General features: G+C 36.1%; 1 protein-coding gene across 1 annotated transcript in view; it reads right to left on the bottom strand.

The window, feature by feature from the left end:
• Positions 1-283: 283 nt before the first annotated feature.
• Positions 284-23,455, bottom strand: part of TYR (tyrosinase) — a 196,172-nt gene continuing 173,000 nt past the window's right edge. The window contains exons 4-5 of the mRNA XM_074304690.1: positions 19,565-19,746; positions 284-820 (exon numbers count right to left, since the gene is read on the bottom strand). Of these exons, the coding sequence (XP_074160791.1) occupies positions 594-820; positions 19,565-19,746 (409 nt within the window). The 3' untranslated portion in view covers positions 284-593. The remainder of the gene's footprint in view (positions 821-19,564; positions 19,747-23,455) is intronic.

Below are 23,455 nucleotides of genomic sequence, written 5' to 3'. Positions count from 1 at the left end.
AGAAATTCAACATAGCTAGTATGTGACAGATATGAAATTTAAACTCAGAGTCTGTCACTCCAAAGATAACATCTATAATTAATAAATCTATCAAATTATTTTCATTTCCCATATATAAAGTTTCCAGCCTCAGTATCCTAATTGTTAGCCTATTCTCATATGGGTATTGCAATAAAAGTTGCTTTGTCACATTTATAATACTATGCAAGTGGGAGCTGTTATTGGAAACCAAATCTGCCATTAAAGTAGCAGATGAGGGGGGAAAATGAAAACAAAATCATAGTGGTTTCAAGGGAGTCTTTAATATGTCTATACCAAGCAGTTACACAGTTCATATTATCAAGCTTTCCTGAAGAATATTTAACTCCCAGGAATCTTCCAGGGGAAATCATGAAAATACATTTGTAGGCTAATGTTTTTGAACAGATGTGGTACCATATTGCATCCTATATTCTCATGCTGAGCATGTCCCAAGACAACCAAAATGATTTGTCAGGGTCACACCCCTCTATAACCATGTAACATTTTGTCCTTGACTTAGAGACTATAGTGAAAGGCCTTTATACCACTCGCTATCTCCTGCCCCGAGGCTTCTAAAAGTTAGTATGATAAGCCCCACTAAGGTGGATTTCTTTCTCTGTGAGCAGAGGTTGTTCTTCTTCTGAGAACTTCTTTTTCTTCTTTCGGCACTTGAGGCTGGAAAGCCCTATGATGATTGCAGTAATCACCCCTCCAAAGGCAGCAGCTGCAACAAGCCATTGCCAGATCTGGCTTGCTTGCTCCAAATAAGGCCTAACAAATTCTTGAAAGAAGTCAGGTGCTGAAAAAAGAAGACATCTAGAATCAATAAATTTATCAATAAAAAATTATTGAGTCCACCTTTTACCAGTTATTGTACTAGGTTTTTAGATTGCAATGAAAGAAATGAAGCTTAAAATCTGTATGGGATGAATATATATGCAAAATAAATACAATAATGTAGTGGAGAGAGCTGGTAATGGCAGCCTGGGGATCAGGAGAGGCTGTATATAGAATGAGTTGCTGTATTGCATGCTGTAAAATCTGGACATTTTACAACAATCTATTTATCTATTGATGGAAGGGGACAAAGGTAAGTTACAGGAAAGGAAAGGCACTTGAATTGGTGTAAGGTCAAATCTTGGTTCTCATTTTCATTAACTATGTGATGCTGAATAAATTGAATTAGGCCTCTGTATTTCAGCTTTCTCATCTATAAAAATTTATATAGAAATATGCATGTGTAAATTTAAGTATATGTAAACATGTATAGACATATGCAAAATTTGTAATACCACTTTCACAAGTTTATTGTAGTAAAACCATTTGGAAAAATCTATAAAATAATAAATCATAATGAAATATTTTTTTTAAATAATAAATCTCTTCCCCCCCAGAGCTTTTATGATGAAAGTGTTTTATTAATGTGAAAATGTAAGGTTTTATCTTCAACTGAAAGATTATCCCCAAGTCCTCTTCATCAAAATATTGATTGATGCCTTTGTACAAAACCCTGTGGAGTCTTGAAAATAAATAAGTCAGTGAACTTATAACATGGCAGGAGACAGCAAATATTTACATAAGTAAACATAATACAAAAATAGAATAGTAAGGATACTCTATGTAGGTATAAAGTTCTAAGAAATGGCAGAGAGAGAAGAAATCACTTTTGGTTTGGCAGATCAAAGAAGACTTTATTATTTGTGATATATTTGTTATCATTATTCTTGAGAACAATAACAATGATAATCAAAATGCAAGTCTCTTCTATATAGGTATTGCTTCATTTTTTTTTTTTCTTTAGTGCCTATTACTTACCTGCCACATAATAGGTGCTTAATAAATTTTTCTTTATTGATGATATAAATAGCACTGTTACTGATCATTTGCCTGGTACATAATAGATTCTTAATAAATATTTGTTGATTTATGTGTATAGCATTTTACACATATTACTCCACTGGATACAAAATCCTTGTTAGGAAAAAATTATTATTTTCCCCATTTTTAATTTTAGAAAAAAAAAAAAAAAAAACTGATACCAAGAGTGGGTAAGTAATTTGCACCAAATTACACAACTAAGAACCAGGATTCAGAGTCAAATGTTTCTTAGTCCTGAAATCTACCAAGTATCCTATATAATTGAGAATATCATTTAGGTGACCCTTAAATGGTGGAAAGAAGAATGTTCTAGGCACAGAGAATGGAAATATCAGAGTTATGGGGGAAAGCGAGGAGTCTAGGTTTTTTTTTCTTTTAAGTTCTAGAATATGATTAATTAGCATCCTAAGTATGGGTGAACTAAGGAAAACTGAAGTCTTCTTCTATCCCTCCAAAACTTTACCTTGTTGCCAAAAGCATAGCACATGCTGAAATAAGATAGAACTGGTCATTCTAGGTTGAATTCTATTTTCTGATTAACTCTTAAAGAAAAATCAATGTTATGTTGGAAAGTAAGGGAGACCTGTCTTCTCTTTATTACCAATATTAGTTGGATGTAGTTAATTAAATTATCAACTTCAATCTCCTTTTACTTGAAAGAAAATTTCTGAAAATGATCAAAATGATTGTTATTTTCTTTCTATCTTGGGATCAAGAGAGAGACTTAGAGACCCAAGTTTGAATCCTTTCTTAGACACTGTATGATGACAAGTATGTCATTTAATTTGCCTGAACTTCAGTATAGTGATGTGTAAAATGGGATTAGTAATAGTTATATAGACAATTTACAGAGTTGAGACTCAAATGCAATTTTCTGAAAGGAACTGAAATGAAACTTTGCAAGGTTTAAAGATCTATTGAATGAATAAACAAATGTTTGCTTAATCAATTACTAGAGATAAATCTATCTTCTATGCAGTTTGGCAATGTTTTTACAATTTGCAATTGTAGAGAGTTGTTTAGAGCATTGATAGGTTAAATGAATTACATGAGTTACACAGCCAGTATATTCTGGGTTAGAGCTTGAACCAAAAATTTATTGGAGGAGGTAGTTTCTTTATCTATTACATCAATAGTGTCAAACTCATATAGAAATGGGGACCATTAAACTATAAATGACTATCTCTGCAGGCCACATATTGACTTAGAAAATCGCAGATTAGCATATTTGTACAGGCATACCTCAGATAAATTGTGGACTTGGTTCTAGATGATCTCAATATACTGAATACCACAATAAGAAAGCCACATGAATTTTTTTGTTTCACAATATATATAAAAGTTATTTTTAAATCATACTCTAGTTTGTAATGTCTAAAAATTATAATTCATCTATCTTAATTAAATATATTGTATTATTTTTTAAAATGCTAACCATCATCTGAGCCTTCAGTGAGTTCTAATCCTTTTTCTGGTGGAGGGTCAATTTCAATATTGTTGTATCACAGGGAATAGAAAAGCCTGAGGAGAGGAAGATAGATGGGAAATGGCCAACTGGTAGAACAATTAAAACACCTGCAACTTTTGTCAATTAAGTTTGCTATCTTATATGAGTTGGGTTTATAATGCCTGCAAATAATTATAATAATAACATCAAAGATCACCCATCACAGATAACCCTAACAGATATAATAATGCAACCTTTTCAAATATTGCAAGAATTATCAAAAGGTGACATGTGATTATGTGCTGTTGGAAAAATGGTGTTAATAGACTTGTTCAATATAGAGTTGCCATAAGTCTCCAATTAGTAAAAAATATAATCTCTTTGAGGTGCAACAAAGCAAAGCTCAATAAAATGAGATGTGTCTATATTTGTATTTTGTTAAATACTTTCCCATTATATTTTACTCTATCATAGTTCCAGTTTCATATAAATGTGTTTTGGGTCTCTCTACTCTGAAAATTGCAATGCTGTTGGTTAGACAGTATTTGATAACTGTACTACATGACATTGCCTCTAGAAAAACTGAGGCATCTTGTAAATCCCTTTAGAGAAAGTTGCTTTCTAAAGAATTTTATTCATAAAATATTTCTTTTAGTAGAGTTCAGGTTGTATTAATGAAGTATCTGAGAGCAAAGAGGTCTTCTTAGTGACCTAAATGGAAATAAGTTTGGGTGTCTTCAGAAGGATCTTACAGCATCATATTGCTCCATCCAGTGTCTTCTTCTCCTTTTGTCCTCTAAGTGAATTTTTTTTTTCTGAGACCAAATTTTATTCTTTTTATTCATTTAATCAAGATTGTTTTGTGACTCATTTGATTGATTTTAGATCCAGGTCTGTTTCTTGAAACTCAATTGTGGAATACTCATTTAAGCTGTATCCCCAGATTAATTTTGGATTAGCCTTACCCTGAGCAGGGAATTTATTCTTTATTAGCTGGATTATCAGATCAATGTTTCCTATAGTGTAAGTATTATTCCTGCATCACATATGAAGAAACTGAAATGGACAAAAGATTGGCTCCTCCTCAGTCCTGAGTCAGAGGGGGCCTCAGGCTTATACGAAAATGTTGCTTAACTAAATTAAGGGAAGTGTTTTACAAAGTGCTTGCTCAAGTATGTTCAGAGAAGTATTTGTTCTATAGAATGCTTGCCCTACAATGTCAGTTAACCCTGACCTATTCTAATAATCTATGTCAATATCTGCCATTATTCTCCTTACATCTTGTAAGCCCCCTATTTTTTCCCCTGTAAGTGGAAAATTGAGTCACTGTTTAACATCAAATATAAATCACAAGGCTGAACAAGAATGCTTATAAGCCTGTCTCTACTTCTGTTCAGGGCAGAACTCTACTGAGAGGTCCATCCCAGCCAGTAATAAATGCTTTCTAAAATTACAAACACCTTGGCTGTCCTGAATTTTTTTGCCTGGGCTATCTCAAAACTAAAGATAAAATGGAGTTCAGTTAATCAAAACATTACACTTACTAGCTATGTGCTCATGTTCATTCAGAATTCCAAGTAGTATTCTTCCTGTTTTACCTTAGTATCACTGACAACTCTATTTGGGTATTCTCAGTCTCCATGATTGCCTATTCATGGGCAGTTAGGACAAGAAATTGTAAGAAGCATTGTTGATACCTCCCACAAAGGATGGGCAAGCAATGGGAAATGGAAAACAATATAATAAATCCTATTCAACATTTCAATTCATTAAAAAAAAAAAAAAAGAAGGATGAGTTTTACTGAATTTGAAACAAAAATTCATTAAATTTAAAGAACATAGGGGAAAACAGTAGGCTCTTTTTTTTTTTTAAAGGCACACTTCCTTTATTCAAAATGTTTCCTTTCTAGCTTCTGCATAAGTCTCTTGCTTTCCTTCTTTCTCAATTTACATTTTCACTGCCAGAGGAAAATTTTCAAGACTTAAAATTGATCTATATTTTATTTTCTGTCAGATCTTTCCTTCAGTACTTCTCCACTCCCATCCCCACCCCCCACTCCCCCACTAGATTCAACCTGCCTCTCACTGAAAAAAGTTTAAGGGGCTCTAGAAGTGTTAATTATATTTCATTAACCTATTATTTAATTTTACCTCACTTCCATTACTTTCTATTTAAGATATTTCAAGCTTCATCAATAAAACAGGCTTAAAACAGGCTTCAGACCTTCTCAATGGGAAGGCTTTGAACTGAGGTGATTTCCTAGAGTTTTTGTTTTGTTTTGTTTTGTTTAGGTTTTTAAGGGGCTTTTAAAGTATAAAGCTGTTACTGAAGGCTTAGGGGACAACAAAGGGGGAAAAAAGTATTCACTGGCTTATCTTTGATGATTTGTCTTGTTGTGTGCCACAGTTCCCTTTTAATGTCCAGACTCAGTTTCCTTAATTGCCCTATTCAGTTACTCTGCCTTGGATTATAACCATTCCCTCTTAATGTTAGGATAAAGCTTTTATATCTTAGACCTTAGGCTATAATCATTCCCTCTTAATGTTTGATGGGATAAAGGTCTTTATTCATTTTAGACATCATTAGAATATCAGGAGCCTCTCCAGTACCTCCCTCCTAGGTGCCTGCCTCCATTAAGTCATCCTCATCCTAGGTTCTTCCCCCCATTAGGTCATCCCCATCCAGGTACCTCCCCCATTATGTCATTGTTCTTATAACTATATAAAAGAATCTTGTATCTGACATTCACTGCTGGATTCTTTGAGACCATATTCTCATTCAGCCCTGGGACCAACCCATGGACCCATTTGTTCCCAGTCAATCTTTCCATTAAATTATTAAATTGTTTTCTAATCGCGATCTTGCTCAGTTTCTCTGGCATTACAGTCTCTACTCTGGTTTTGGTATCTGGTTCTTGAGCAATGAAGAGCAGCCTAGAAATTCAGCAACAGGAGTTTGTCATTAGCTTTCAAAGCCTCACAGAAATCAATATCTCAGAATCAAACTTGCTTCCCACCACTTCCCAACATTGATAATGCTTAAGAGACTTCTACAGGGCCACAAAGTAATTGTCTAAGTCAAGATTCAAAAGCAAGTTTTCCTGACTGAGTCCAGCAATCTACATACTGTGTTATCCAGTTATCTCAAATGATTAATTTACAATGATAGTAATAATTAAAGTTTAATAATTTAAAATTAAAATAGTCAAAAAATGAAGTCAGATTGATAATAATAGACCTTTAGTCCCCTGATCTTTGTGGGGGGGAGGGGTGGGTCAGAAAATTCTGAATCTCCTAACAACCTCTCCCCACCCTTTTACTTGGCCTTGTGAATAATCACCACTCATTATTCACCTGAAGATTACTCCCTCAATTCATTTGGACCTTGCTCCCTAGCCTTGGGCTTCCAGAAGCTAAATAAAATTAAACCCTGTCTCTCCAGTTTTTGCAGTCTTCCTAATTAGAATCCTAATTCACTGAGAGAGAATTGGTCATTGTCAATAAGCCCTCCCCCCCCCCTTTTTTTTGTGCTAACCTCAACCACACCTACATAGTTAGAAAATGGCAGAACCAGGCTTGAACATTGTTTTTCTGGGTTGACATATAGTTCTCTATCTCCCCTTTGCCTGGCACATAATAAAGTCCAAAGCCCAATCTTCATCCAATCAGTCCCATTCAGAATAAAATAAAAAATACATAGAGAGAGCCAAAGAGAAGTAAAACTCCTTTGGGTCAGTCTGCCACTGCACAGTGTCTCTTGGTATCTTTCCTTTTGCCCCTCCCCCATGCTAGTTGATATCTCTCCTAATCCCATTACACTTCAAACTCATTTCTCCTAATAACTAACTCTTTTAGAGAGCTAATATCTTTAAGAATTTAGCCTGCCAGCTAAAGGCATGCCCCAACCTCATGGGATGCTCCCTTTCTAATGGGTAATTGTGTATTCTACTGAGGAACTAAGGTTTTTTTATATGCTCTCCCTCTTTATTTCATATTTGAAATATTCATATTTCACATTTGACCATTCCTGGTGTGTATTATATCCCTTCATTTTTGTCTGTAACCTCTTCTAAATAAATCTACATTTTGCCAAAGAGAATGGCCATTGTGAATTCTTCACATGACTGAACCCCAACATTCGGTGCTTCTAAAGCCTATTACCTTGGGCCTCATCATTTGTTACATCAGGCGTATCACTTTCTTCTTGTATTCTTGCAAAGTCTGGCTTTGGGATAAAGATATTGATATATCTATATCTATATCTATTTCCTGTACTGCCTCCATTTCTATTTTAGCCTATATGGAAGAAAGCAGTGAAGATCTTATTTGTATCAATCTACTTCTCTTTGGCTCTCTCTATGTATTTTTTATTTTATTCTGAATGGGACTGATTGGATGAAGTATTTCTCAGTATTGAGTCACATTGTTATGCCACAGTCTCCTTGAGCTGTTCTACCTCAGTTTCCCTGCACTAGTTTCCCTCATTGTCTGACTGAGTTTCCCTGAATTGTTCTATCTAAGTTTCCTTAACTGTTCTGCCTCAGTCCCCTAAGTCATAAAACCCCCCTGGTTCATTAAAACTGAGGACCATTTGCTCTAAGGTTATAAATTGTCAGTGGGAGATGAGGAGCAGATCAGACTTCCTGACTCCTAGCTCCTTCTGCCCCCAAGAATTTATGACACTGCCCCTCTAAAATATTCCAAAAGATAAGACTATCTCGGATACTTCACTGACATCTTTACTTCTGTTATTCAAATATCCTGACTCTGGCTTTTAGTAAAAAAATTTATAACTTCCCCCCATCCTGACAAGGCTTCTAATTTCCCACTCTTTTTCCTTTCCTTTGTCTGAAGAGCTATAAAAGTGTTTATCATTCCCCCATTCATTACTGGATACTTTGAGATGAGAGTCCTGTCCAGTCAATTAAACTCTCCAATTAATAAAATATTAAAAAAACTCTCTGATCTCTTACTTGCCTCAGTTTCTCTGGCATTACAGCATGATGCCTGTTCCTAGAGCTGGGTGATTGGGCTTTGGACTCTGGATCTGGGAGGCACCCTGGGGAGTTATATGATCTCTGAAGGGTCAGGCCCTGGGTTTCAGGAGGTGACAGGAAGTTACAGGAAATGACATGACCTGTGGTAGGCAGACAACATTGGTGTCCATTGGTCAAGGAAGGTTCCATCCTTTTGGCCTATCCAATGAAAAGTTTTGTGTCTTTTCCCATTTAACTGGCTGTTCTACTTCTGACTGATCAGGTTCAGGAACACATGACAAGTTGGGATGGCTCCCAGGTATGTTTTGGCATCTGCCTGCAATGATTAAGTAAATGCTTTCTTTTTGTACTGAATATGTCTCTGATTAGTTAATTTGGGAAAGGAGGTCTAGCATCCATCCCACACAATTCCAATTAAAACATTTTTTTTTTAATACTCAACAATTTCCTCTCACTCTATATAAACAATGGCCCTGAGCTCTTCTGTCATTTTCACCTGGGCTAGAGATGCATAGATCTCCTGGCCACCCAGTCTCTTTGGAGACTTCTACCTCCTTAAAAATTTTCCAAAAGGACAACTATTTGCTGAATATGTTTTAATGGGGACTCCTTTGGTGTATGGGTCGATTTACATGAATTCTGGGGTTCATTCAATGATCCTATTCTGAACAACTGCTCACATTGCACAGCATTTAAAAATATAGCATGCATTAAATCTGTGATCTTTTTTTTTAATTTTCAAAACCACTATGTGAGGTGAGATTATTTCCCTCATTTTACAGATACGAAATGGAGGTTCACTAAGCTTAATCCTTGTTCAAAGTCACAAAGAAGGCAAACCCAGGTATTCTTTATTCCAGACATCAAGAGGCAGCTACCACTGAGCCTGGAGTCTAACTGAATTTCAGTTCAAATCCATCCTCAGATATTGACTAGGTGTGTGACCCTTAGCAAGTTACTTAAACCTGATAGCCAGCCTGAGTTTCTTCACCTGTAAATTTTATGTAAATTGTGTGTCCTCTTTAATCTTTGGGGGGAAGGATGTTCCTGACCCTCAAACCCTCCCAGCCTCTAGGAAGGGCACACCCTTTCCTGACAACTCCCAGATAAATAATCTCATTCAATGGAAATCTATGCCTGGCACATAGTCACTCAAACTGCTCCTCAGCTCTAGGCTTATACTAATCCAATATAATCAAGGGTTTGTCAATATATCTTTGCTAAATGCCCTTCTGGATTTAGCTCACTGATGAAGATATTTTCTTCTCAGTGTAAACCCATCTTTGCGAAAAGTATCCTAAAGGGATTCTTTGCCCATTAAGAAAGCTGTTTTCTTAGTGTGAATAAATCCCTTTTTGCCACAAACTTTAGGTTTGAATCTTTGACATCAACCAGAAGGGATCTCTTACCTTCAATCCTCATATCTCAACAAATTGAGCTAGAGAAGGAAATGGCAAACCATTCCAGTATCTGACAAAAAACCTCAAATGGAAAACTGGAAAGTAGTATGACAGAAATTCCATAGACCAACATCTAATACTCCATAGCAAGATAACATTGAAATGGGTTCATGATTTAGATATAAAGAGTGATACTATAAGCAAATGAGGAGAACAAGGGATAGTCTACCTCTCAGATCTGTGGTGAAGGAAAAAATATATGTCCAAAGAAAAATTAGAGAACACTATAAAATTTATGAAATTTTTGAAATTCATAATTTTGATTATGTTAGATTTAAAAAAAAGTTTTTGCATAAACAAAACCAATGCAGCCAAGATTAGAAGGGAAGCAGAAAGCTAGGGGGAGAATGGGGAGAGATTTACATTCAGTATTTTGGATAAAGGTCTCATTTCTAAATTATATAGAGAATTGACTCATATTTACAAGAATACAAGCCATTTACTAATTTATGAATAGACAATAAAATAAATAGTCATTTCTAGTCATATAAAAATGCTCTAAATAACTATTGATTAGAGAAATGCAAGTTAAAACATCTCTTAGATACCACCTCACACCTTTCAAATTAGCTAAGATGTCAGGAAAAGCTAATGATAAATGATGAGGGGATGTGGGAAAACTGGAACATTAATCCTTGTTAGTGGAGTTGGAAAATTATCTACCATTCCAGAAAATAACTTGAAACTATGATCAAAGGGCTATAAAACTGTCCATGTGCATAACCTTTGATCTAGCAGTGCTACTATTGATTCTGTATCCCAAAGAAATCACAAAGTGGGGGAAAGGACCCACATATGCAAAAATATTTATAGCAGCTCTTTTTGTGGTAGCAAAGAATTAGAAAATGAGTAGATTCCCATCAATTGGGGAATGGCTGAATAAATTATGATATATGAAGATAATGGAATATTATTGTATAAAAATTGATAAACAAGTGATTTTAGAAAGGTCTGGAAAGATTTATAGGAGCTGATGCTGACCAAACAAGTTAAACCAGCAATAAATTGTTCACAAGATTGTGTTTTGATTAACTGTGAAAGACTTGATCCTTCTCAGTGGCTCAAAGATCCTAGGCAATGCCAATAAAATTTGGATAGAAAATGCCATCTGCATGCAAAAAAATAAACTATGGAGACTGAATGTGGATCCAAGCATAGTATTTTTATCTTTTGTTGTTATTCTTTGTTTGCTTGTGTGTTTTTTCTCCCTCTTAATCTGATTTTTTTGTATAGTGTGATGAATATGAAAATATGTTTAAAAGAATTGCATGTTTAACATATAAGATTGCTTGTTGTCATAGAGAGGGGGTAAAGGGAAGGAAAGGCAGAAAATTTTGGAGCACAAGATTTTGCAAAGGTGAATGTTGAAAACTATCTTTGCATGTATTTGGGAAAATAAAATACTATTAAAGTAAAAACAAGTTTGAAAATTAGAAAGGAAAGAAAATCTCATGGGGCAGCTGTCTGAGACTGGATTTGAAGTCTGGTCTTCTTCACTCCAAATACACAATGTGCCATATAAAAAGCAACGTTTTTATCCCTAATGTCTAACAAAATACCCAACACAGGAAAAAATAAAAGCTTAATAAATGTTGGTTGCATTGAATTTATTTCCCTCCTATGCTTTAGTACATTGTGTATTATTTTTAAAATTATTTATGAATTATCTTCTCTCTATTGTTATGTTGCAGACACTTAAAGGACATGGATTTTATATTGTTAATCCTGTTCATCTGTAAAATAGAATCATAAATTTAGTGTTGATGGGATCTTCAAGGTCATCCAGTCAGTAAATCAATCAGTCAACCAGGATTTATTATGTGCTTATTACTGGCCAGGCATGATTAAGTGCTGGAGATACTGAGAAAGGCAAAACACAAAAAGTCATCTAAAAACAAGTCTCTCAAGGAATATAAGAGTCAAAGAGAAGTAACTTGCTCATAGTTTCTAAGTAATAAATGAAAGAGATGGCAGTTGAACTTGTTCTTTCTGACTCTGCATCCAGCACTTTTTCCCCATTATTATCATGATGCTTCAAACTCAACAGGTAGTCAAGAAATACTTTTTTAAATGAATGAGTAGGGCTTTTCCAAAGTGTAAAAAAAAAAAATTACAATTATAGTAACCATTATCCCATTGTAACCTTCTTGGGCTCTTTCAATTAATAGTTTTCTTGGCAAGCAGGAAACTGATATAAACTGAAAACTGCCCATTAGAGATGTCATCCATGGAAACAAGATTCAGTTTTCCATAGGACTTACTTTTTTATTTCCTAAATCCTCATAAAAAATGGTCATGTATAAATCAAAAGTAACTGGCACCCTCATTAAAAAAAAAAAAAAAAAAAAAAAAAAAAAAAAACCTTCATATTAGAAGAAAAAACATTTGCCAAAATGTAAGATGTTGGAATTTTTTCTTAGAACACACTTGAGTAATTAATTATGAAAGCTGTGGCTGATGAATAATGAACTACATTTTGCTGGGAAAGTATTGAAAAAACATTTTTTTAGAATGAGTTTAAAGATCAGATGTGATCAACTGATGCTGAGTGAAAAGAACAGAACCAGAAGATCGCTGTACACTTCAGTGCTGTATGAAGAGGTATTCTGATGGAAGTGGATATCTTCAACATAAAGAAGATCCAACTCACTTCCAGTTGATCAATGATGGACAGAAATAACTACACCCAGAGAAGGAACACTGGGAAGCGAATGTAAATTGTTAGCACTATTGTCTCTCTACCCAGGTTACTTATACCTTTGGAAGCTAATACTTATTGTGCAACAAGAAAATGCAATTTACACACATATATTGTATCTAGGTTATATTGTAACACATGTAAAATGTATGGGATTACCTGTCATGGGGGGGGGGGAGGAGGGAGTGGAGGCAGGGACGGGATAATTTGGAAAAATGAATAAAAAAATTAAAAAAAAAAGATTAAAAAAAAAAAGATCAAATGTGAATAAAGTTAATTTTAGAACTTTTCTCAAAGTGCTCCTGAGAATCTTAATTCAAGTACTACTTCCAGTCTTACTACCTGTATTTGTGTTGCTAAAGTCAAATGTCTTCCAGAAGCAAAATCCCAGAAGTATAAGTTTGAATTTTGCAAAAGTTTCCTAGATGTTAATTTTGAAGTCACTTATATCTGAATTTAACTTCTGTAACTTATGATCATATACATTTGCTACAGTCGGTAACAGTAGCAACAACTGAGGGGGACTGTATCAGACAGTGTTTTTCTGTCTGGTAGTAGGCAAGCAGAGGACAACTGATATGTTGGGTTACTTGAACAAACTGGAGATGTTTGCCCTGAAAAGAAAGAGACTTAGTGGGATTATTGTTGAGATAAACATTCAAGGAACTGTTAAAACTTCCTTGAGCCTGTTATGTATCATTCTGGCCCTGGAAATTTGGGCGGTACTTAATTGTACAGCAGAGAAACAACTCTGAGTATGAAAAACACTCTGAGGGGCATGGCAGAGCTTGAGTTAAATCTCCTTAGTACGTGGTTTTTTTGGCTGGTGAATCTATTTAAGCAATATCTTCTCTCTCCTCCCTCTCTCGCTTCCCCAGAAAGCAGATCATCTGCTTCTAACAGGAGTCCTAGTCTGTGTAAAGCAGACTCCTGACACTAATTCTCACATTTCTGGCTTTCAATACTGACTAGGGTATAGGAATTATGTAAAAATAACTATGACAATAGGGTCATCTATGTTGATAAAGCAATTATCAGTATGTTTCATTGTCTCAGACAATGAGAATTTTTTTAACCTAGGTATATGAGATGGATATGATTAGTTTATGCATGGGTTATTTCCTGTACATCTCTTCAAATATTTGAACATAATGCATAGGAATAAATATTTGTTGAATGAATGTAAAGAAATGAGTGTGAAATAAAGTTGTTTTATTGGATTCTAGAGTAGGAGTAGAATAATGAGTGAAAGGGCAGGAATTCATCTCCATATGAGGAAAAAAATTAAACAATGACATGTGAATAATGGAATGGATTGCCTTCTTAAGTAGTGAGTACACCAATGGGATAATCAAATAGAATATGGATGACTACTTTGAACCCTAGAAGGTTGGAGGAGATGATTTTCTTGTATTCTTCCTTGTGTTCCCATTATGAGTTTGTCATACCTTCTACTACCTGCTACTTATTCAATGAATTGGTGTATTGAACCCTGTTAGACAATGAGGCAGAAAACCTTCTGATTTGCTGTTCTCTCCCTCTGTCCTCTCTCTCTCTCTCTCTCTCTCTCTCTCTCTCTCTCTCTCTCTCTCTCTCTCTCATTCTCTCTCTCTCTTCTCTCTGTCTTTCTATCCCTTTTTTCATTAGTTCACTCCCCAGTGGATCAGTGGTTTGGATCAGTGGTTTACTTTTCAAAGTGAATCTGGAGCACTTTCGATTGATAAATCTGTGGCTGTAATACAACTTTTAGTGCATCTTTTTTAAGTTGCCATAGAACTGGTGCAAGGACTGTTTTGATAGGACAAATTTTCCCACCTGGATCATTCCCTTGACGAGGGTTGCCTGAAACTGAAGGGGGACCCCAAAACTCTGAAACTCCTTCAAGGAGAAAGTCTCCTTGAATCCTGGCCTCTGTAAAAGACTCCACCTGAAGGAGACAGGATAAACAGCTTCCTTCTGTTATCCTGAGAGACAGGCACCACCCCCATTGATAACACTCACAACTGATTAAGCTTCCTATTGAGGTGAAGATTAGCCCAGAGACATTCAGTTCCAAGATTTTCCGTTCTGATTCCAGCTCAGGCTGCATCCAGCCCCCATCAAGAACTCTTTATAGGCTTCTATAAAGAGGCAACTTGAAACTCAGTCCTTGCAGAGGACCCAACATGATATTCTTTTTCAGCATTACCCTCTCTTTATCTTTCTTACCTATTTCCCTAACAAGACTTTATACCTCTCTATTGGGATTTCTCTGCTAGAAACTTGTCAGGACCTTGTCACCCAAGAAATTCAGTCTTTCTGTTCATGCATAGCAAAAACTGACTTCCCAATGTCAATAATAAAATTTTTTTGCCAGTCTATCTAGCTTTTCAGGTTTGCAAATTCCTTTATGAAGAACCTCTGCCCCGCCAGAAGGGGGTTCCCACAACTCCCTGCCATGTGCCGGATCCTAGAGGAATCTAGGGGAGCCAAACATCTTTGTTTGGTTCCCTGAACTCGAATCTGCCACTATCACCCTCTTTGATTTAAATCCTTCCCAAATGGGATATAAACAGTTCTAGCAGACATCTGGATTTATTAATTGCTTAGGGATAAGATACTTTTGTACCAATGAGGTAAGTCTTCTGAATGAACTGCTGGCCCCTGGGAAAAATGGATTAGCACTGTTCAATCATACATGGAATTTCCTGAACAGAACCTATCTAAGTCACAGCTAGAATGCTAATTAGCTACAATGAACATCATTTCTCTTGAGCTGAAGCACAACTATCCTGTGTTACTCAACTATATGAAAGTAGCCACATTTCTAAGATGTATCTATGCTTTTATATGCTGTTACAGAGTCAAAAGATGTGTAATGGGTTGGGGGTGGAACAATTCCCACGTAAAAGAGGCTGGAGAGTCTACTTTTGGAAAGGCACAATGATGTGTAATGGAAGTGCCCAGTGATCATCGCTCTCCATTTCTAGCATGCACAGACATTTTGTGAACTCTTCAACTGGAAGGATTCTTTCTTTAATCTAATGCTTAGCACAATTCCTGGCACATAGTGGGTACCTGATAAATGTTTGTTGATTGACTCATTCACTGATTCTGTTCTGTTTGTTAACCATATGATAAAGAAGCAGATTGTTGATTGATTCTGTAGCTGAAAATGAAGTACATTCCAAAGATAATGACCAGCAAAACTGAGCCCATGTTCATTTTTCTAGCCCAGAAAGTGTTTGAAATAGAGAGACAATCATGTAAGAGGTGAAGGCCTCAGACCCTCTGTATATGAAACCAACATGTGGCCCATTAAATATATCTGTTTTTTGTCTCTTTGCATGTGCTTCTTTGTTTCTTTTAGGGATATTCTCTTTGTCTCTGTCTCTGTCTCTTTCTCTGTGTCTCTGTCTCTCTTCTTCCCTCCCTCTTTTCCTTCCCATACCTCCCCTCTCTCTCATTGTGGCACTTTCCTAATAAATAAACATCCTATCACTTCTAGGATCAAATAAAACATTATCTCCTTTAAAATCCTTCATGACCTAGCTCCCTCTTACCTTTCCAATCTTTATACCTTACTCTTCAATATATACTCCTGAGTTCAGTGACTTTGATCTCCTGGTCATTCTGCAAACAAGACACTCCACCTCTTATATTCAGGAATTTTTTCTTTTTACTATCTCCTATTTCAGGGATGATCTAATATCTTTTCTCTGATTCTTGGCTTTCCTGGCTTCCCTGGCTTTAGTTTTGTAAGAAACAGGATTTTGCACATCTTAATTTTGCTTCCACAAGTGTGCTTGAGGAAGGGTAGATACCCCAGGGAATGAAATAAGGTCCTGAGGAGGGGGAGGTTGCCTTTTGGACAAGGAAGAATTGGAAAATTGGGGATACTTCTCCATTTTTTTGTAAGTGATAGTTCCAATTAGATACATCCCCTTCTTGTAAGAATTCTAGTAAACACCTTCTTCCTCACACTTAGCTAATTTGTGTTTCAGTATGTAAAATTGTGACTGCTAAGGAGCTATCTCCTTTAGATTTATAATCAGGAAAGCATTGGGCAGTGGTAGCTCATTCCAAATTCTTGATTCTGCTGGAATCCAAGCAGATCAGATCACTCACAAAAAGGGGTAGGGGGGACCCTTCCCACATTCTTAACTAAAACTAAATTTAGTGTCTATTCTCTCTTATCTATCCCTTGCCCCCACCATACACCTTGCTTGTACTTATTTAATTTCCTCTTATGTCCCTCCCTCATTAGATTATAAGCTCCTTGAAGACAGAGACTATATTTTCTCTTTCTTTGTATTTCCAGGTCTTACTACAGTGTTTGGTATATAATAAGCTCTTTTGATTTTAGTTGTGCCTGACTCTTTATCAGATCTCATTTGGGGATTTCTTGGCAAAAATATTAGAGTTGTTTTACATTTCCTTCTCCAACTCATTTTACAGAGGAGGAAACTGATGCAAATATAATTAAATTAAGTGTCGGGCTCAAATAGCTACTAAGTTTCTGAGATTAGTTTTGAACTCAGGAAGATGAGTCTTCTTGATTCCAAGCTGGATACTCTCTCTATTGTATCACCTACCTGTCCAATAAGCCCTTAATAAACTCACTAAAATTGTTGATGCTTGTCCTTAGTTCTTAAAAAGGGTGATTCTCAGGGAGTAGATATCAGGGCATGAAAGTGAGATGGATTTAAGTGAGAGTGGGCTGTGCAAAGTTGCCAGTCTCACTTTCTCTTCCAGAGCCATCTGGAATCAATGTTTACTGATTGACTGACCTCTGTGTTAATACTGAGCAAATAAGTGAGAGGTGAGGTAAGGTGACAATTCCATTCTGATCTCCACACTGATCTTTGAGATCAAGAATGCTTCAAAGTTCTTGCCTATAAATATTAGGCATATGTTGCTACAGTGCAAATAAAGGGAAAGATGGAGAAGATAGAATGAGAAGTTGGACATTCAATCTTTCATTTTTTAGCTTAATGCTATCATATTTTGCTTTTGTTTTCATGGTAAAATATGCTTTTAATCTACATCTGAGTAAGTGAAGTTTTGGAGTGGACCTACCCTAAGAAGGAAGAAAATTTAAGGTTATAGGTGAATAGAAACACATGAACAAGTTAACAGTATTTTCAAAGGAATTAACTCTCATCTCAATTTAATTTGCAAAATCTAAGGTGAAGAGAATAGTTTACTAGTTCATAGCTAAGATCATAGGAAGGAAGGAGGAGAGAAGGAAGGAAATAAGGAAACAAACATTTATTAGCTACTTAGTGTGTGCCAAGAACTGTGTTAAGTGTTTTATAACTATTATACTCATGATCATCAGTGTTTTCTGTAAAACCAAAATTCAGAATGATTGCAATACTTGAAAAAGAGGTCTGAGGATGGCAGAGTTCAGTGAGCCTATCACACTATACTATGTGTAGCCTGGGAGCTATACATTTTTAATGCACTGCCCAATCATATTACTTATTTTTATTTTTTTCCCTTAAAAAAAAAAAAAAAGTTTGTTCTTGTGACTGTCATATTACCTTGGTAATTCTTTGAACTAGCAGGCCCATAAAGAAAGTGATGGTCAGAACTGAAACTAATACTCCAATCATTACCGGAGCAGGCAAGTCAGGATACAGCAACATTGTTACCTGCTCTGCCTCTCAAAGAAGTCTAAATTTGTTTTCACTTTAATTGCTATTATCTCAGATTGTTGACTAAGATTGGAGTCTAATAAAAGCCTTAAGTTTCTTCAAAAGAATTTGCTGTCTAGTCATGTCTTCCCCACACTGCACTTAAAAATCTGATCACTTGAAACCCCCTATCATGGAAATGACATTAACTTGGGGGGTGATGGGGACATGAATCCTGGTTTGGAATCTTTATTGATCTATGTGCTGTTGCTAGTTATAGAAAGCCTTGATTGCCTATTTATTACTCCTCATTTACTTTTCATTTACTTTATTACATTTCACTAGAGTTAACATTTGTAAAGAACTTATATGTCAGGTACTAATTACCTCTTTTAATGCCCACAATAACCCTGGGAGGCAGGTGCTATTATTAACTTCATTTTACAGATGAGGAAACTGAGGTAAATAAAGATTAACTGACTTATCCAGGGTCACACAGCTATTAAGTGTCTGAGGCCACATTTGAACTCAGGATTTTCTGACTCCAGGGATTCTATTTATTGTTATTTTCCTCTTATTCAACTTTTCATTCTATCTTGTACTTCACATATAGTAGATACTTAAGTAATGCTCATGGTACTGGAATAAACAGTTTGAGCTTGAGTTTCCTTCTTCATGAAACTAGTTTATTTCAAACATTCCTTTCAGTTCTAATATCCTATGAAAAATAATATATATTTCCACAGCACTTTTAGGTTTATAAAGTTTTTTTTTTTAAACAATCTTGTGATGTAGTTACTGTGCATATTATATTATCTGTTTTTTTAATATAAGAAAATCAAGATTTAGAAAGGTGAAGTAATTTTTCCCTAGTTATAAAGCAGGATACAAACTCAGGGTACTTGACTTCATAACCAACTGATGGAAAGAAGTTGATATGGTGAGGAATAAAATTAAAAGGGCAGTATCATTTTAAGGGAGCCCTTGTCTTGAAATACATACAGTATGATGAACTCATAAATTCTTCCATTCATGAAACAAATATTTAGTACTTCCTACTAATAAGGCATGAACATAGAACACATTTTCCCCTCTGTTAGTAAACACTCTTCTCTTGGTATAGTTATGAGACAATCCTATGCAAGATAGAGAAGGAATAATTTGATGTTTGACTGGTTTTCAATCCTATGATTTCATGGCAGTGTCCTTAATAGTAAGCACAGTAGCACCTCACAACTGTGAGGTCTATTGTGTAACTATTTGTATTTTCAGAAATGGGAGTAAGGCATTATGACCTTGGTTTTATTAAGTGGGAACTACTTTAGCATAGTTCAGCATGTAGTCATCAAGGATTATATCAAAAATATTATTGAAGATGATATTCTCCCCCCACCTCTTAAAATATACTGACCCCAAACCAGCATATGAGGAGAACAAAACATTACCTGGCTCAGCTAGGTAGGCATAATCATATCCCAAGTCTCTGGATGAAACAAAAAACTCTCCATTTGTGTACACAGGGATGAAAGGAACCATGTAGGATTCACGGTTGTGTCCAATGGGTGCATTTGCTGCTGGATAAACTTCTTGTAATGGACGATGTCTTCGGAGCCACTGTTCAAAAATACTGAAGAGAAAACAGAAAATCAACCATACTAATGTGTCCAATATGTTATTTATCATTGTTTGACAAAGGGATGTTTATAGATTTTAAAGTAAAAAAAAAAAAAATGCAAAATTTCAAACTCTATTGTTTTTCTTGAATATCTTTTTTACTCTGGAAAATTTCATGTACATTGACCACATCTTTAAAAATTATTAGACAGCTAAGCACAATAATCAGATTTTAAAATGCTCATGCATTGTCAAGAAACAAATGTGACAACTTTGATGAAAAGGGCTCCACAAATGATGAATAAAAATCCTACCACAAAGGTTTGATTCTGAATGAAGTAGAATGCTATTGAATTCAAATGTTTTGTGGTTGTTGATCTTTCATTTTACATTGTATACAATGTTTTCCTGGCACCCCTTTATTCACTTTGCATTAGTTCAATTTTTTTTCATGCTTTTCTACATTAATTATAATCATAATTTCTTACACTTCAGTAATATTCTATTATATTTATATGGAAAGAGGAATAAAAGAAAACATTAGAAAAATTTCTGCAAATGACACTCAAAAGATGAGTCTCAAGAAGAAAATTGAAAAAACCAACCCAGAGGTAAAATAAATTTTTTTTCACCTTTAAGGAGAGAAAGAATAGGTTTGAGATATTGTTATTGGCTTGATCAGCAGTCCTTTTGCTCTACTTATTGGCTTCATATTTCATTTTCAATACTATAAGGAAAGAAAGAAAAAATATGGAAAGAGAAAGAGAGAGAGGAAGAAAGCAAGCCTCTAGAACAGCAACATGGGCCAGCAACATCTGCTTCGAAACTCCTTGAATTTAGTATTCCATGGATTTTAGAGAGGAAAAGAAAATGTTTTAGCACTTGACAGTTGCTTGGTACTCATCCTACTGGAGTTGTCTTGCTTGAGCAGTAAGAATGTAAGGTTGGCCAGGCATACTGTCCAACTTCCACTACTGTTGCTATTGCCTTCCACCATACACAATGCTTCCCCAGTGAAGGCAGCAGCAATGCACAGGACTGCTATGTTGTAGCCCAAAATACTGAGGTTCTGTGCATGGGTGTTGGGGGGAAGGGGCAGGGGCAGGTCACAGGGAAATTCCTAGAAGATAATATGACTACACCATATAGTTTCTTGGTTCCTAAAAGAATAGTATTGGAGGCCCATGGAATGGCTAGCATGACAGGAGAAGCTACAGGAGTAGAAGCAGCAGCAGTAGAGGACCTAGGATTTCTGTCAACTCTAAAGCCAGATGCACCAAATGTTGGGGTTTGGTCATGTAAAGAATTCACAATGGCCATTCTCTCTGGCAAAAGGTAGGTTTATTTAGTCAAAGTTATAGGTAAAATTAAGGGATAAAATACACACTAGGAATGGTAAATATGAGAGTGGGAGAGTATATACAAGAGTGGGAGAGTATATGCAAGAAAGGGGTTTTAATAATTAATATGGAAAAGACAAGTTCCCTAGTGGAACTCATAATTAGCCAGGAGAAAATTAGTACCTCAAGAGTTTGGTGCATATTCTTACCTGGTAGATTAAATCCTAAAAAGGAATTTAGCACTCTTTTAGAATTAGTTTACTGTAATGGGGAGATAAACACCATAAGGTATAGTGGGCTTTGAGAGGAGAGATACCAGGTAGCATGGTGGATGGAGAAAAAAACAAAAAGAAAGGAAAGACACCATATGGCGTGGGAGAAAGGTGAAAAGAAAGATATCACCAGCTAGGGGGTTGTGACTGACTGACCCAAAGGAGTATAGCAAAGATAGCATGGGCAATAAGCAGATTTATAGAGGAAATTTAACCTCAGGGATGTGATTGGGATTTTTTTTCTAGATCCAGCAAGATGGGTCCAGAAAAGGGACAACCTCCACAGGGATCACAAAGCTAACCTGATTCCCACCAGTGCTTTTTCCCTGGGAACAGTTCTATCTATATTTCATTCCTGCTCTGCTAACCTCATCACTTGTATGTAATATTCTCTCTAAAATGTCATATTCTCTGTTGAGGTTTTCTTGGGGTCTCTGGAGGCAGCCTTCGTTTCAGTTCAGTAATTGTCTCCTTCAAAGTCTTGTCTCTTTCACTTGGGGCTCCGCTAGTTTTCTTATCGTCCAGATCCTTTATTATCTCCTTCCTGGGGCTGGGCAGCTTTCTGGAGAGCCTTCTGGAGTCACGGTTTCAGTGGAGAAGTGAAGGAGGAGAGTCTGCCACCAAGATGATGTGAAATGGGATGAATGAATGTGGCTATGAGTTCCGGCTTATATGCTCCACAAACCAATCATTATATCACTAGGAAACCATTATTTGTTGTAGGATTAAATCAGTGCTAAACTAGATTTAATCATTGTTTCCTCAATTCCACTTAGTACTTTGTTTCAAGTTCTGGCCCATAACATCTCCTAGTAGGAGTAAATCAATCATACTGAACCATGCTAAATTAGATAACTATTGTTTCTATCAATTCTACTGATTTAGCACCTTGTAAGAATCCTTTGTTTCAAGTTCAGAGCTCTGGCCCATTACACTTCTACACACAGCTGCTCTCCCTGCTTCCTCTTCTTCCCCCAAGGAAGCTTAGATGGTATGGGGTATGAGGAAAGTATCAAGGTTATGGTTTCTCTCAGAAAGTAAGTTGGGTCAAGAAGGAAGGAGCTGGGCTGGTTTGGGCTGGGTTGGTTTATTACTTTTCAGCTAGAAGCTTCACTTGCCCCTTTGAGAATTGGTGAGAAGGGATGCTTAGACTGCAGACTGGAGATGCACTTCTCATTTTCACCACTTGGCATACCTTCTGGAACTAATTAAAGTACCACCATAATTATGAGAGATTACTCCCCTCTCAGAGTATTGAGGTTCAAAAAGAGCCCCCAAAAGGTTGAGGTTGCAGACTGGTGTTGCAAGATATCTTAAAAAAAATTTGCAGGCTTGAACCCATCTCCAAGTCAAGGGGCAGAGTTTATTGTAATTATAAAGCCAATTGAAGTGGGTTTAAGTTCCAAAATAATTTAGCATAGAATCAGTAGCAAGAAGATAAATTATAGGAAAAAGAGAGATGAGGTGCTTCATGTCACTGATACTCTAATTTTATGGCTTAGATTTGGAATCGAGGAGTGGTCTTAGAGGTGGAGTTGAAGAGTGGTTTCGTATGCACCTCATTATTGTCTCAGAAACTTTGTTATTACTGACCTGTTGGTGTTGTTGTCTGACAGCCAGCATTGCTTGTCGATGCCAAGGTTAAGGCCCTGTGCCTTCAGGATTATTGCCACATTTTCCTTAGAAGCTTCCTCCCATTAAGGGGAAAACATAAGGACCAATCACATGTCCTCATCTCCTGATTTCTCCAGACAGTGTTGTGGCACAATTCCCTTTTTAATAAACCTCAGTTTCCCTAATTTTCCTGTCTCAATTTCCCTAAATTGTTCTACCTTAATCCCCCTGGTTTACAATCCCCTTCCTGATCATTAGGACTGATATGACTTAGGGCTAGTTACTCTAAGGTTATAAATTGTAAATGTGTAAAATCAAGATAAGGGGGAGTTCACACTTCTGGCTCTTTACTCCTAAGTCATGAAGAATTTATGGTCCTACCTCCCCACCCTGTCAGAACTGAATTGATAGTCCCTGCCTGAAGAAGATTCCTGCTCACCAGAGTTTGGACTCCAACCTCCCCTGCCTTTGTTTAGCTATCTGAGCTTGGTTATAT

The sequence above is a fragment of the Sminthopsis crassicaudata genome, chromosome 3 (assembly GCF_048593235.1).
Source record: "Sminthopsis crassicaudata isolate SCR6 chromosome 3, ASM4859323v1, whole genome shotgun sequence".
NCBI classification, from domain to species: Eukaryota; Metazoa; Chordata; class Mammalia; order Dasyuromorphia; family Dasyuridae; genus Sminthopsis; species Sminthopsis crassicaudata.
The sequence above is the reverse complement of the archived record's forward strand: the minus strand, read 5'-3'. Positions and strand labels throughout refer to the sequence as shown.